Genomic DNA, 16,213 nt, shown 5'->3' with positions numbered 1-16,213 from the left:
GGTCATTACCTTGTAGAAATAGTAATTATTTTGTCATATGTTGAGAGATAAATCAGGGAAAGAAAAATTTGGATTTTTATTTACATGATAAATTATGGTTATCCTATCTTATTCAGGCTGGCTGAAAATGTTCAATTCCCACTGTAGTGACTAGTCTTGTCTAGTGTGACATAATTGCACATCTTGATTGTTATGCAATTACATCTGCCAGACGCCATGTTGCCTGATGAATGGCTTGCAATTTGCCTTTCTTGATTTGTTTTCTTTTTTTATGGTTTATTTAGAATAATAAAATTATTAGAACTGGTAGCTTTAGATTTTAAAATGACAATGCAGTAACTATAATACAAGGTTCTAATACAGTAAATACAAAATAGGGAACATGCATAACTAAACAGCACCAACTGGCCCTATGAGTTCCCACTTGACCCCCCAAGACTCATTTTATAGCATTTGTACCGACTGAAAGTTTGTATGACTTGAACAACTTCTTGAATTAAATATAAAAGTATTTTGAGTATTGGATCATTTATTCAGTTTCAGAAAAAATTCACATATTGATAGCAGGTGTGAATATTGGTTGTAAGACATACATAGTATTTTTAGTTCTACTGGTCATTGACCAGATGAACCTATGGCATGATTTGTTGTCCATTGTTCTTAAGTGATTTAGCAGAACAGAAAGTCATATTGACAAGAGATATTTACCAGAGGACATTTTGTGAAGTCTAGTTGGTTCTAAATAAAAACGGTGCTGATCTGATGTTTATTATTTTGGTAACATTGGCAATCTTGAATGTAATGTTATCATTACTTCTCCTGAATTTGAAGGTCATAACAACTTAGAGTTTTCACTGAAAGACTTCTTCTTATGATGTCTGATTGATCATAAATAACAATGGAGATCATCTGATGTCAAGTATGGCTGCCACAATGGCTGTCTTGAAAATCTTTTTATTTGCTGCCACTCCTGAATGAAAATTAATATTGCCATAAGGTTTTCACCAGCAGACTTATGAAGACTATTGGTCCTAAATGAAATTTATGTTGCTTTCCATATCCAATTTGAACACTGCAGTGGCCATCTTGAAAATCTTTCACTACTCCTCCTGAATTAATGTTAGTATTTGTATGGGTTTTTATTACTAAATGATGTCTTATGATGTCTAACTCGGGTTCTGAATTAAAATGGTGTTGCTCAGACAACCAAAAATGCCACTACAGTTGCCATCTTTAAAATCTTGTTATCAATACTCCTGAATGAATGGTCACATCAGTATGGGTCTTTCACTGACTTTTGATATCTAGTTGGTCCTAAATGAAAATGGTGAATGTATAGTATGATCCTGCATCTGGCATTCGTCATCCTTTAGGTTCAACACTGCCAATTTTTAACTTCATAAATGCTTAATTGAGCAATTTAATCCCAGTATACATGGTTTATAAATGCAAATGTAGCTATTTTGTTGACTCGGTGGCTTGTTAGAAAAAAAAAAACTTTCCAGTAATTTTCATAATGATCTGTCAGGAGAGTCATGTCATCATCACTGACTGCAGTAATTTATGAGGAAAAATCTATTTAATTTTAATTTGTGTATGGCCACTATGTGGAACAGTTACAAGCACTCATTCTAAACAGGTGATTTTTATGGTACAGTAAATATTGCATTCATTTATGTGAAAAATGAGATCAATTAAAGTCTACTTTAGCATTCAGATCTTAAAATATGTATTGAAATCCAGTGGATTTGTAATATATCTGAGAGTTAAATTTGATTTGATTAACTAGCGAGTTCTAATGCATTTTGAGTACTTACTTTCAGCTTTGTTCCATCCTTTCGGTGGGGGGGAGATGATTGCATGGCTAAGTGATTTAGGCATTGATACATGAAGCAAGGTGATACAGGTGTTGTTACTTGCAGCATGGGTTTGAGTTCTGCTCAGATGGAATTATAACCTACATGCTTGATCATGTAGTATTGGTGTCATTCTTGACAGTGTTTCAGCCAAAATCTGACATGGGTAGCAAAAATTTTAAACATTTTAAATTGTATCATGTAGTTAATTTTATTAAAAACTTGAAAATTTTCTTTTAAAAATAATTGTAGAAAGTTTCATCAATGTAGGAGAAGAAAATGCCACATGAGGGTCAGAATTTTGCATCATTCATGAGGTTATATGGAGGGTTTGATGCAAAATTTTCCTATCCTACACTGAAGTGAAATGGCATATTGTGAATACTGCTGTAACTTTCAAATGGCAGAACACCCATTGAAAATTTCCTTACTCTAAGATAGAGCATACAAAAATTGAACTAAACTTTCAGTAAAATTTGAACACATTTTAGCCTTCAAAGATTACTGGTTGAATCTACTACGGTAATGGTAATGTCTGAATTGTGTGCTGCAGATACTTTACACAATGATACAAATATGAACAGATTTTGCTACTTTGTGTAAACTAAGCTTGCAGTAGAAAGTCAAACTAGTCGGCAAGGCAGGATAAAAGTCACATGGGAGTCAGGATAGAACTGTCCTGCACCAGTGTTCCACACTGAAAAACATGATCATACATATATAGGAATGTGAACAATCAGAGGGTCTGACTATCTCATACATTATGTAACAGTTTACTTTGTACGTCTTCTCTGGACTGTGAAGAGTCAAAAGGTGTTCAGATATCAGAAGTAATTTTAATTCATTGAGACTTTGAAAATCTAGTCCCAGTCTGACATTAATCCAACAGTCTTCATACATTTTTAACTTCACTAGTCATAGACCAGAATAGCTTATTGGCTGGCCTGATGTATGTCATCAGTCTGCTAAAGTTTCATCTATCAGTTGGTACAAATTTGTTATCATTACTTGCACATAAATTAATCCATTAGCCTAGTTGGTTCCATTTGGACATCCAGTATTGCCAACACAGTGGCCATCCTGAAAATCTTTTTATTGCTATTTCTGCAGAACTTTATATGTTGCTGCAGTGGTCTTTAATGAAAAGAATGCCTATCTGACATGTGATATAACTACCATGGCAGCCATTGCTGCTCCCACTAAATGAAAAGCCATATTGATTTGGGGGTTTGCACCAGAACATTTCTTGTATTTAGTGGTCCTAAATGAAAATAGTGCTGATCTGAATTCCAATATGCCTGCCTTGGCAACCATCTTGAAAATATGTTCACTCTTCCTGGATGGATTGTCGTATCAACATGAGGGTTTTACCAAATGACTTCTTACAATGAAAATGGTGCTGATTTGAATTCCAATATGCCTGCCTTGGCAACCATCTTGAAAATATGTTCACTCTTCCTGGATGGATTGTCGTATAAACATGAGCTTTTCACCAAATGACTTCTTATGATGAAAATGGTGCTGATTTGAATTCCATTATGCCTGCCTTGGCAACCATCTTGAAAATATGTTCACTCTTCCTGGATGGGTTGTCGCATCAACATGAAGTTTTCACAAAAAGTCTTCTTATTATGAAAATGGTGCTGATTTGAATTCCAATCTGCCTGCCTTGACTGCCATTTTCAGTGTTGCATCTAGTACATGCAATTGTGAAAATCTAAAAGAGTATATAACATTTTGCATAATCTGAATCTGTGTGGGCTTAAACTAAGAATTTGGCTTTTCCTGTATTATGTGTGTTTTACTCCCCAGAAATACAGAATTTGGCATTTCCATGTATCATGTGTGTTTTACTCCCCAGAAATACAGAATTTGGCATTTCCATGTATTATTTGTGTTTTACTCCCCAGAAATACAGAAAATGTGTTTTGTTCCTGTACAGTAAGACAGAGTTGCTATTGTGGACTGTTGAATTACATCATTGGTTGATGTGTGTCACAAGTGGAAATTTGTTTGAGTATTACACAGCTTAGAGCCTGCTTGCTTGCTTCACTCATGCTATACTGACCCTAAAGTCTTTCATTTTGATCAAGGTAAATCCAATCTTAATCAAACGGATGCATTTTTCAAGATCTGTTGACTGCCTTTTCAGTTGGTCAAAGAATGATGGTAGCTGAGGAATGCCAAATTTTGCTGAACTAAAGTTTGAGTTTCTTTAATGAAACAATCAAACATTCATATACACCCCTAGGTTGAGTTTATTTAAGGAAATAAATCAACGATATTAATTTACACCCTCCTCTTTAGCTGATTTCAGAATTCCTCATAATCGTACTCAAAGCTGTACAACTGTCAACATGGGCTGGCAACTATGTGAGATATTTGGCTTTTCATTCCCTGTCTATCATGTCAGAACGGAGCTACACAGCATTGATTGTTTTGGCAGTATCATGTAACACCCACCCCCACATATGATACATCATGATCAACATCTTACATTGTTGAACTATAATTTATGTAGACATTAATTATAGCTAATGTGGCTGTAACAAGATAACCAGGATAAGGTCAGATTTATAATGAAACACTAGTGATGGTTGATACAAACACGATGTTTATTGATGAATGACTCAAATGAAAAAAATGATTATGATTAATATGTGCATGTATAAGATCCAGTTATCGGACAAATAAACACAATCTGCAGGAACCTAATAATTTAGCATTAATGTGAATACAAGTAAATGACCTTACATAGTACAAGGACAAAGGTTAATGATTCACAGTAATTTCACATGACTAAAAGAATGATGTTTTACTCAAATAGTAAAAATTGTGTACTTTACTCATATTGTAAAAATGACATTCATTCAAACAGTGAAAAATGATGTATTTTACTCAGATAGTAAAATGATGTAAAAATGGGACAGATATCATACAGTATATCTTTACAGTCCCAAAACACTGTGTATAACAGACCCCAAAATTAGCCCATGGCTAAAATAATACATGTATGAAGCTTACACAAAATGCTTGGCCCAAAGAATACTGAAAATGAAAGTTATATAAGATTTTATAATGCCTTTCTACAATTTTACAAAAATATTAATCAACTGCACTTTTTCAGGATTGCATTGCAGCTGTAACTGATTTAGAATAAATGATAACATCTGTATATATTAAAGCATTCATTCTTGCTTGGCTCTAATATTTATTTTCATTTTAATTTCCTATTTTGATGCCCCCCCCCCTTCTTTTTTTCAACTTCAAGGGGAAACTGTGCACAAATTTGCTAAATCCTAAGAGTTTTCACCAGAAGACTTATTATGGTGTCTAGCTGGTTCTAAAGGAAAACAATGAATGCTGATCTGACATCTCCATGGCAATTATCTTCAAAATCCTGTTATGACTTATACTGCATGATTTGCCATATATACATGAGTTTCTACCAAAACACTTCTTAAGATGTCTAATTTGTCCTGTACAAAGATGGTACCAATCTAACATTTTGTATGGTATCCATGGTGTCATACTGCTTAAGGAATATCAGAAATGGTTTCAACAATCAGCAAATTGGCAATTACAGTGAAGTAATGATCTTATCTTGGATTCCTAGAGATTGTTTTTGGCCTGTAGATTGCCAGTCCCTTCCGTAACATAGTACATAGAAAATCTGCTTATCCAAAAGAAATCATATTAAGCTGTGCATGCCAATATGATTTATATTAAACCTCAGCCATCAGTAGTTTTACTTGAAGTGAAGTCTAATAGCTGTTAATATTAAAATCCACTATATAAGTATTTGTGTATGGCAAAGGAGATTATAATTCTCATGTATCAACACAAGTTTCTACTATGTATATATATATAGAGAGAGAGAGAGAGAGAGAGAGAGAGGTTTAAGCAAATTTTTCATTCCTGTTTTAATATCAGTCTTTGAGAATCTCTGATCAGTGTTTATAGTTGTGTTCAGATATAATTTGAGAGGAATTATTTATTTATATTATCCATTGGAGTTACAAATGTTCATTGACTTTTTGGACTAAAGCACTACTTACGGATTATTGGGAACTCATTCAAAGACATCTTGTATTATTGAGAACTCATTCAGGTACATCTTGTATTATTGAGAACTCATTCAAATACATCTTATATTATTGAGAACTCATTCAAAGACATCTTGTATTATTGAGAACTCATTCAAATACATCTTGTATTATTGAGAACTCATTCAAAGACATCTTGTATTATTGAGAACTCATTCAAATGCATCTTGTATTATTGAGAACTCATTCAAAGACATCTTGTATTATTGAGAACTCATTCAAATACATCTTGTATTATTGAGAACTCATTCAAAGACATCTTGTATTATTGAGAACTCATTCAAATGCATCTTGTATTATTGAGAACTCATTCAAAGACATCTTGTATTATTGAGAACTCATTCAAATACATCTTGTATTATTGAGAACTCATTCAAAGGCATCTTGTATTATTGAGAACTCATTCAAAGATATCTTGTATTACTGAGAACTCATTCAAAGACATATTGTATTATTGAGAACTCATTCAAATTCATCTTGTATTTTTGAGAACTCATTCAAAGACATCTTGTATTATTGAGAACACATTAAAAGACATCTTGTATTATTGAGAACTCATTCAAAGACATCTTGTATTATTGAGAACTCATTCAAATGCATCTTGTATTATTGAGAACTCATTCAAATGCATCTTGTATTTTTGAGAACTCATTCAAATACATCTTGTATGAGAACTCAAATACATTTTGTATTATTGAGAACTCATTCAAATACATCTTGTATTATTGAGAACTCATTCAAAGACATCTTGTATTATTGAGAACTCATTCAAATGCATCTTGTATTATTGAGAACTCATTCAAAGACATCTTGTATTATTGAGAACTCATTCAAATGCATCTTGTTTTATTGAGAACTCATTCAAATACATCTTGTATTATTGAGAACTCATTCAAATGCATCTTGTATTATTGAGAACTCATTCAAATGCATCTTGTATTTTTGAGAACTCATTCAAAGACATCTTGTATTATCGAGAACTCATTCAAAGACATCTTGTAATATTGAGAACTCATTCAAATACATCTTGTATTATTGAGCACTCATTCAAAGACATCTTGTATTATTGAGAACTCATTCAAATACATCTTGTATTATTGAGAACTCATTCAAATGCATCTTGTATTTTTGAGAACTCATTCAAAGACATCTTGTATTATTGAGAACTCATTCAAAGACATCTTGTATCTTTGAGAACTCATTCAAATACATCTTGTATTATTGAGAACTCATTCAAAGACATCTTGTATTATTGAGAACTCGTTCAAAGACATCTTGTATTATTGAGAACTCATTCAAATACATCTTGTATTATTGAGAACTCATTCAAAGACATCTTGTATTATTGAGAACTCATTCAAAGACATCTTGTATTTTTGAGAACTCATTCAAATACATCTTGTATTAATGAGAACTCGTTCAAAGACATCTTGTATTATTGAGAACTCATTAAAATACATCTTGTATTATTGAGAACTCATTCAAATACGTTACTTTATAGTGGTACATCAGGACTATTGGAGTTAATTTGGAACTTTCTTACTTTTGGACTTGTGATATGACATTTAGTATTATTTGGGATTTATATCACAATACTGTAAGTGTCTCTTAAATTTTCACTTTGTAACTTTGAGGAATAATTTGTTTTTTGAACTTTACTTAAATTGTTGGTTTCACTTCTTTTCTGCTACATATATTAACACCTAGGGTTATAACATCCCCAAATTTAGTCACAATTTCAACATTTTAGCAAAACCACAAAATTTATAGCAATGAAAATGAATGAAACTAGCAGCAATTTCACACTTTATGGGCAAAATTGAGAGTTGGTCATCAAAGGATACTGATGTCTTAATATATAGGTTTCATTCAGTGGTATTAATTATGAATATTAAAGCAAAGTTTCATGTAAAGGGGAGAACTAATTGTTAGCATTCAGTTAACTCAAGATTTATGTCCTTGCAGGAGCAATGATTCATGAGCGTGGTGATACAATCTACTTTGTCTGGGACTCCATTTGCCAGTGCCCCATAATCAAAGAAAATAAGGAATATGTAATCATCGCCAAGGATGGCCCCAAGCATCAGAATGGCATGTAAGTTGATATTTTGAAGAAAAAAAAAATTCTTAAGTTTCACTGTTGCAGATTTAAGTTTACCTCTTTACTTCGATAAATTACATAACATACATTTCAAACAACATCAAAAACTGGTAACATCCCTAAGGTTTGATATATGAGATTATATCCCCAGAAATAGAGATATAATGAAAATTTGTGAGCCAAACACTTTCACTTTCACTGGTTGTGAGGCCAGATGGTCTTATGGTACTGCCCTCATAAGTCTTCATCTTGTTTGACTTCGGACAGATGATGGTTCAGATTCAATCCAATCAGGCATGGAGTAACCATGCATTAAGACCTTTTAATTTTGTACAAACACTTATGAATTGCCATATGGCCACCTTCCATATCTAATTATGTATGCAAATGTTTTAAATTATTTCTTCAGAAAGACCATTCACCTGTTCAGTTTACCAACTTTGTGGGCATTCTTGCATGAAGGCCTTATATCAATTATGGCCCCTGTTGCTTCAAATACAAAAGCCATAACTAATTGCTTGCTATAACTCTGGAGTCCATATTTCTGATTTAATTTTAGTAAAATGGAATATGGGATTATGTCATCAACATGATTGCAATAATGAGTGAGGATTATTGAGGTGATCCTTTATCTGATGGCAGAACATGTTAGCATTCTGGAATCCATATTTCTGATATGATATTGATCAAACTTGGAATATATGCTTCTGTAGTAACAACCTCCAAAGCATTCAGTAATGAGTGAGATATAATGCATACTAATTATATAATCTTGCATCTGATTTGCTGAGCTTGTTACCAGTCTGGAGACCATTTTTGATTTGAATCCAACTTGAAATATATGCTTGTATCATCATGTTGTTGGAAAAATTAGATAATGAGCATGTTACCTCTGGAAGCCATATTTCTAATCCAGTTTTTATAGAACTTGAAATATGGTCTTGTCTTTTCAAAATCTTGGATACGTTTAATAATGAACTATATTTATAAAATAGATAATGCCATATGATGGGCTGATATATTTTCCACTAAGATCGGATTTCAATCAAACTTGGAATTTATCATAAAGATCTCAGAAGAGTTAAATTCAGTGAGGTATCATGCATACTAATGAGGTAATCTTGCATCGTATTTGCTGAACATGTTACCAGTCTGGGGTCTGTATTTTTTGCTAAGCTGCCTGCCTTCTGGCATCTGTTTTAGGTTAAACCATAGAGCATCATAATGGCTACCTGAGTGAGAGCTACCTGAGTTAGTGAACATGCTGTCTACATTTTCAGAATCAGTCTAGTCCCATGCAAACTATGTAATTTAATGAAAACTGAAATTTTAAAACTTCACCTAAGTATATTCAGGAATTTGCATTATACTCAAATGACATGTACTCCCCAAAATGCCTTCATTTTTGGACACTGCTGGACACTGACCACTTCGGATCAGGCTTCTCACTACTTTGTTTTTCGGCATATCTGTTCATTTCAGCTACCAATCATTGGAATATTTCTTATGGAAAATTGTTTTAAAAAGAAATCCATCTCCCTTGCATTTTTATTTAAAAGAAATGTTGGCTTGACTTGCTGTGTGTTAAGACCATACAAAATTGTTACGCATTGTCAATGGGAATTCCCACTTATAGGCTGTAAAACTAATAACAGAACACTTTCATCATTTTATGTAAGGACTACTTTCATTATTATTATTATTGAATTTCTGTTTAAAGGATTGTGACATTGGGATTTCCCTAATTTTCAAAACAGATGGTTCTTGATAAAAAAAACAGGTGGAGAGCTGAATCATAACTAAGGATATGCTCTCCCCCTCAAAAAATTAAATTCAAAGATTCAAAATAGTGTAATTTGTTTTCTTGTGTAGCATTTTCCTCAATAAATTATATAGATTTTTTAACCAGCTATGTTTCATCTGTGTTAGCTGATTGTTTTTTACCCATGGATTGCAAGCCAAAACAGGGTTGCCTTGCAGTTTTGAATGAGTCGCTGATATCAACCTTCATAATTTGAAATTTCATACCCAAACATTTTTTTTAAAACATTTAATGGATGATAAGGCTAACAACACAAACTCAATCTGGGTTTCTGCTAAACACTAATCTAGATGATGAAACAATCAGTGTCAGCATAATAGGCCCAATATTTTGCTGTCTGCCAATGTTTGACAAATCAACATTTTCATGAAGCTCTTTTGTATTTGTACAAATCAAGAAAAACTTTTAAAATCTCTTGATTTTATTATTTTGGTCCCTGCTGTCAAGGAGGAAGAGTAACATAAAAACATTCATCTATGCTTAGAAATCTTTGCATGCATCTAGTCTTTGAACTTAGGCAATAATATAAACATACTCAAGGTTACACAGATGAAGGTGACGTTTCAGCAATTGTACCTAAGTTGCCTTTTTCAGACTTCATGACAGTAGCTGTTCATTGTTAGCTAGGTAAATCATGTTTGTATGAATTCTGACATACCATGTCAGGTGTTCATATGACAATGGTACATTTTGGCATACCATATCAGGTGTTCATATAACAGTGGTACATTTTGACATACCATTTCAGGTGTTTATATAACAGTGGTGCATATTGACATACCATGTTCAGTGTTCATATGACAGGGGTACATTTTGACATACCATGTCAGGTGTTCATATGCCACATGTACATTTTGACATAGCGTGTAAATATTGAGTTTGAGTTCATTTGTTATTTCATCATGTATAAGGTGTTCGATCCCATTGACAGTATTTATATATTCAAGTGTAAATTATGTCATCAGACCCTAGTGATGAATGAATATTGCTAGCTGAATTCATATTGTGATATAGTGCTTTATAGAAGATCATATTGTGAAAAAGTAATATATAATGGATGATATAGTGAAATAGTAATATATAATGGATCATATTGTGAAAAAGTAATGTATAATAGATCATATTGTGAAAAAGTAATATATAATGGATCATATTGTGAAAAAGTAATGTATAATGGATCATATTGTGAAAAAGTAATGTATAATGGATCATATTGTGAAAAAGTAATGTATAATGGATCATATTGTGAAAAAGTAATATATAATGGATCATATTGTGAAAAAGTAATATATAATGGATCATATTGTGAAAAAGTAATATATAATGGATCATACTGTGAAAAAGTAATATATAATGGATCATATTGTGAAAAAATATATAATGGATGATATAGTGAAACAGTAATGTATAATGGATCATATTGTGAAAAAGTAATATATAATGGATGATATAGTGAAACAGTAATGTATAATGGATCATATTGTGAAAAAGTAATATATAATGGATCATATTGTGAAAAAGTAATATATAATGGATCATATTGTGAAAAAATATATAATGGATGATATAGTGAAATAGTAATATATAATGGATCATATTGTGAAAAAGTAATATATAATGGATCATATTGTGATATAGTAATGTATAATGGATCATATTGTGAAATAGTAATATATAATGGATCATATTGTGAAAAAGTAATGTATAATGGATCATTGTGAAAAAGTAATGTATAATGGATCATATTGTGAAAAAGTAATATATAATGGATCATATTGTGAAAAAGTAATGTATAATGGATCATATTGTGATATAGTAATATATAATGGATCATATTGTGAAAAAGTAATGTATAATAGATCATATTGTGAAAAAGTAATGTATAATGGATCATATTGTGAAAAAGTAATATATAATGGATCATATTGTGAAAAAGTAATATATAATGGATCATATTGTGAAAAAATATATAATGGATCATATAGTGAAACAGTAATGTATAATGGATCATATTGTGAAAAAGTAATGTATAATGGATCATATTGTGAAAAAGTAATGTATAATGGATCATATTGTGAAAAAGTAATGTATAATGGATCATATTGTGAAAAAGTAATATATAATGGATCATATTGTGAAAAAATATATAATGGATCATATAGTGAAACAGTAATGTATAATGGATCATATTGTGATATAGTAATGTATAATGGATCATATTGTGATATAGTAATGTATAATGGATCATATTGTGATATAGTAATATATAATGGATCATATTGTGAAATATTAATATATAATGGATCATATTGTGAAATAGTACTGTGTATGATCATCTTGCAATATATAGTGCTATATAGATTATTGTGTTGCAATATACATAAATTCATATTGTGATGTAGTGCAATACACCATATATACTTGTGTATAAGCCCATTCGCGAATAAGCCAACGCCACAAACTGAACAGGTATAAACACTAAAAAATGCATGACCCACGTATCAGCCGACAACTCTGAGACATCATAAGATGCATGCATTAAGTTCTAAATAGATTTATTTAGGCAAACTTATAATAACAAAAAGTACACAATATAATGGCTGTAACAAGGACGGCATGAGTAATCAAAGTACTGCTAAACTGATGGGAAACAAAACTGAATTTACTGTGGTGAGAATTTCAAAAATATTCAGTTCAACAGGTTCTTAAGATTTCTGCTGACTAGGTTAACCATTAAATGCTGATGCTGATGGTGGCTGTGTCCTATATTAGATAGTAACAATGAAACAGGAGACAAGAGCGAGGTCATTTTTGCTAGCCAAGGCTCTAGTGTGTGTCTACAAGTTGGTGGATTATACAGATATTTTAGAGCTTTGTCATATTGACATCATGAGTTGTCTCCCTTAGTATGTAATGCCAACTAACCAATAGTGTGTAACAGCTGAAAATGGTAGAGGCAATTGACTTCAAAGGGACACTTTGTCAGTTTAACATCAAAAGTACGACTATATACCAGAGAGAAGCCATTACACATGTATTTGAGGGAAAGTATGTATTTGTACAAACACGGACTGGCAGTGGAAAATTGCTTATTTATCAATCCATTCCAGTTGTATGCACACTTATCTGGATCTTGTAGGAACAGTTTTCAAATTTGAATAACTTGATTTTGATTGGATGCAGTGGCTTGATGCTGCATCAGATGAAATTCACAGACCCGAAGTATAAAAAATATCTTAATGATCTGCCAAGGTGTAGATAGGTAACACATTGGGACCTTGACTAGCCAAGGTGTAGATAGGTAACACATTGGGACCTTGACTAGCGAAGATGGAGTTTAGTGGATTTGACAATTGAATTAAATCCATCAGTTATGATGTACCTATATTCACTGTAAGCACCAAGAAGTGTTTGCAATTTTAGGGATATTTCAACATGTTGTATGGAAGATTCTCAGTATCTCCAAAAGGAACTGAATTCTGTGAATTAACTGGTGTATGTAAAAACTAAGGTGAACCTTGCAGAATGGTTGGATTAGTGATATTTATTGATGACTGTCTGGTACTGGTTGGTCATTATAGCAGAAAAAGTGTATTGAGAAAATGTGATGAATGCTACCTACCCCTGCCTGATTTATTCTAAGGAACATTTAACAAAGTTTATTCATTTTTTCATTTGCATAAAATTACAGACACCTATTTCCAATATGATGACCTTGTATCACACTGATTCAACATTATGGTCATCATGCTTTACATCTGTAGCTTACACAGCATATCATAATTATTGTAAGGAAAAATAACTATGCTTCTCTGTTTTACAGTTACCTTTTGAGAGATTCTGCAATTGTGTGGGATGATTCTGTCCGACTGAAGAGACAAAAAGTCTCAAGTTTCCTGAGTGACATCTACAGAAAGAGAGGTTGTGGAGTTTAATGAAAACAAGTGCTTGACAAGAATTCGTTTTATGGAGTATTAAACTTATCCTGTATATTTAAATTTAAAGGAGTCTTATAAAATATTTCTTTTCATGATGCAAATAATATTTGTACTATTCTTTGTCTAGATTTGTGGGACAGATTTGCCTAAAATTGTAAGTGGATGAACATGGGTTTGAACAGTAGTTAGACAGTAATGAACGCCCGTGTGCTTCCAGAACGATATACACCTTATCAACATTACAGTCTTTGGCAATCACTTTTAATGGTTAAGAATTGGCATATACATACAGTTAGAAAGAGTGTAATTGTAAAACTGTATGTCAGTTACAATGCGCATGTGTATGATTTTGTTCCTATCCAGATGCTTTTCAGTTCAGTACTGCATACAGAGTTATTAAAATTGCATCAAGTTCAGACTATCAGTTGTTTGAATGCACCACTGCTTTATACTTTTCTTTATTTGCACAAGTCAGTCTTTACATCTGTGCTTTCACATGTCTGTCCATCTGTCCAGGGTAACCCATCTGTCCATATCAAGCCTGGTTAAATTGTAGGAATATTACTATCCAAATTTAGATAATCTGTTAGGATTTTAAGTCCATTTAAATTATTTTTGTATTCTTTACAAGTTTTATTTAGACTTTTGTACTTTTATTAGAACAATAAAGCAGAAACCACAAAAATTAGTAAATGAAATTCATTTCCTGCTACTGTTGCTTTGTTTTCCTTTATTGTTATTGGGACAATAAGGTCCCAGTCCAAGCTAAATATTCCTTCCAAACATTGTCGCAGTCTGATTCATTAGTTATAGCCTTTATACGTAATGTCTTTTTCCATCAAATATACTGGGAATTCATGCATGTAATGGTGCTCAATGAATTTTACCTTTGCTGCTGTCTTAAACCTTTCATTCCTTGAGACCTGTGCCCATGCCTTTGTGTGCAGAGGATACCAGGATTTTTCATATTGTGGAGAGGCTTTATGTGCCCCACTCTTATTCAGATATTCTGCACCTCCCCACTCTGCGAGGGTTTGGGAGCTAGCACAGAAGTTTTCAAGGCCAAGAAACTGCCAGACAGCAAAAGGAGTGGTCTGTCCCCTTTTTCTATGCTTCACTCACTGTTTTCCATCTCTGGTTATCTGATTCATGCACTTGCTTGGCCCCTTAAATCCTCATCTCCCCTCTTGAACTCAACTGTTTCCAAAGTGTGGATAACAGCTGGGACCTGGGCTCATCTCAGATTGAAATCATGGGAAACCATCATGCTAAAGCCTCAAACTCTCGTGATAATAGCCTCTCATGCTGATCTCATTTTATCTGTTTACTTCAGTGTATTGGAGAAGAAATCATTATTTTCAGTGACTCTTCAGCAACTGCCGACTGTGTCAAAGACATTGAGAATGCATTGTCCATGTCAGTGGTGCTTTCTGCTAATGTTATCCACCTCTGCAGGGATGCCAGCATGGAAACATCAATAGGTCTTGCTTGACCACAACAACAATCTATTGAGGGTAGCACCACTTACTATGGTGATGCTTTTCGTAGGTCTCGCACCCTCAAGAGCATTGCAAGATTTGAGTGACCAGAAACAATGCTCCCTGGCTGCAACTCTAGGCTTGTTAACCAGCCATCCATGAAGAAGCACACTCACCCTGATTGGCTGATGGTACCTACTACTAAATATTTCAGGCAAGGTCAGCATCAAAAGCCATAGAAACAGCCCCAAATTCAAAATCTCTCCTGCCCATCTTTGACTTGAAGAGAATGGTCATAGAGTCCAAGGAAGGAAGGAGAGAGGCAGTTGGCCTTAGGCAGTCATGCCCTCTTCTGCATCTTCCTCTTGCCATTGTCTCAGTAGGTACACAACTTGCCCTCTTTCAGAGCCTTGTTTGGGCATTATGGACAGTTGGTTGATCCTTTCCACCTTTAATGAAGGTTACCAGCTGTGTTAATGGGAACATCCCTCCCAATTGTGGACCCACATCTTGTTTCATAAGTGCCAACTGGTTCATCCTTGTGTAGAAGGCTGCAGCTGAGAGGGTATCAAACAGCCAAACTCTAGGTGTCTGTTCCTGGATCTTTTGGTGCTAAGAAAACTTGGAAAGTTTCAACTTATAACTGACCTTTCTGCCCGAAACACATTCCTTTATGAAGAAATGGAGACTACTGCCTCAGTCAGAAATGCCATTATGCTGTAAAACTGGGCTGTCTCCATAGAACTACAGAATGGATGCCTTCACAACACCATTGTCCTGCCTTACAGGAAATACCTATGCTTTTGTCTTAATTATGAGATGTTTCAATTTGAAGCTCTTTCATTTGGCCTTGATCCCACCACCAGAACCTTTCTGAGGTCTTTAGGGGTAACCCTCTTATAGTATTTTGAT

General features: G+C 33.3%; 1 protein-coding gene across 1 annotated transcript in view; it reads left to right on the top strand.

Moving 5' to 3' along the window:
* The window catches only part of LOC149801209 (complement C3-like), a 272,151-nt gene extending 257,912 nt beyond the window's left edge, over positions 1-14,239 (top strand). Inside the window, exons 30-31 of the mRNA XM_089956779.1 lie at positions 7,928-8,057; positions 13,709-14,239. Coding sequence (XP_089812905.1) covers positions 7,928-8,057; positions 13,709-13,820 — 242 coding nt within the window. The 3' untranslated portion in view covers positions 13,821-14,239. The remainder of the gene's footprint in view (positions 1-7,927; positions 8,058-13,708) is intronic.
* The last annotated feature ends 1,974 nt before the right edge of the window (positions 14,240-16,213 follow it).

This window comes from Sinohyriopsis cumingii, chromosome 4 (genome assembly GCF_028554795.1).
Source record: "Sinohyriopsis cumingii isolate HCF-2022 chromosome 4, ASM2855479v2, whole genome shotgun sequence".
Taxonomy (NCBI): domain Eukaryota; kingdom Metazoa; phylum Mollusca; class Bivalvia; order Unionida; family Unionidae; genus Sinohyriopsis; species Sinohyriopsis cumingii.
Note: the sequence above shows the minus strand (reverse complement) of the source record. Positions and strands in the feature narration are given on the sequence as shown.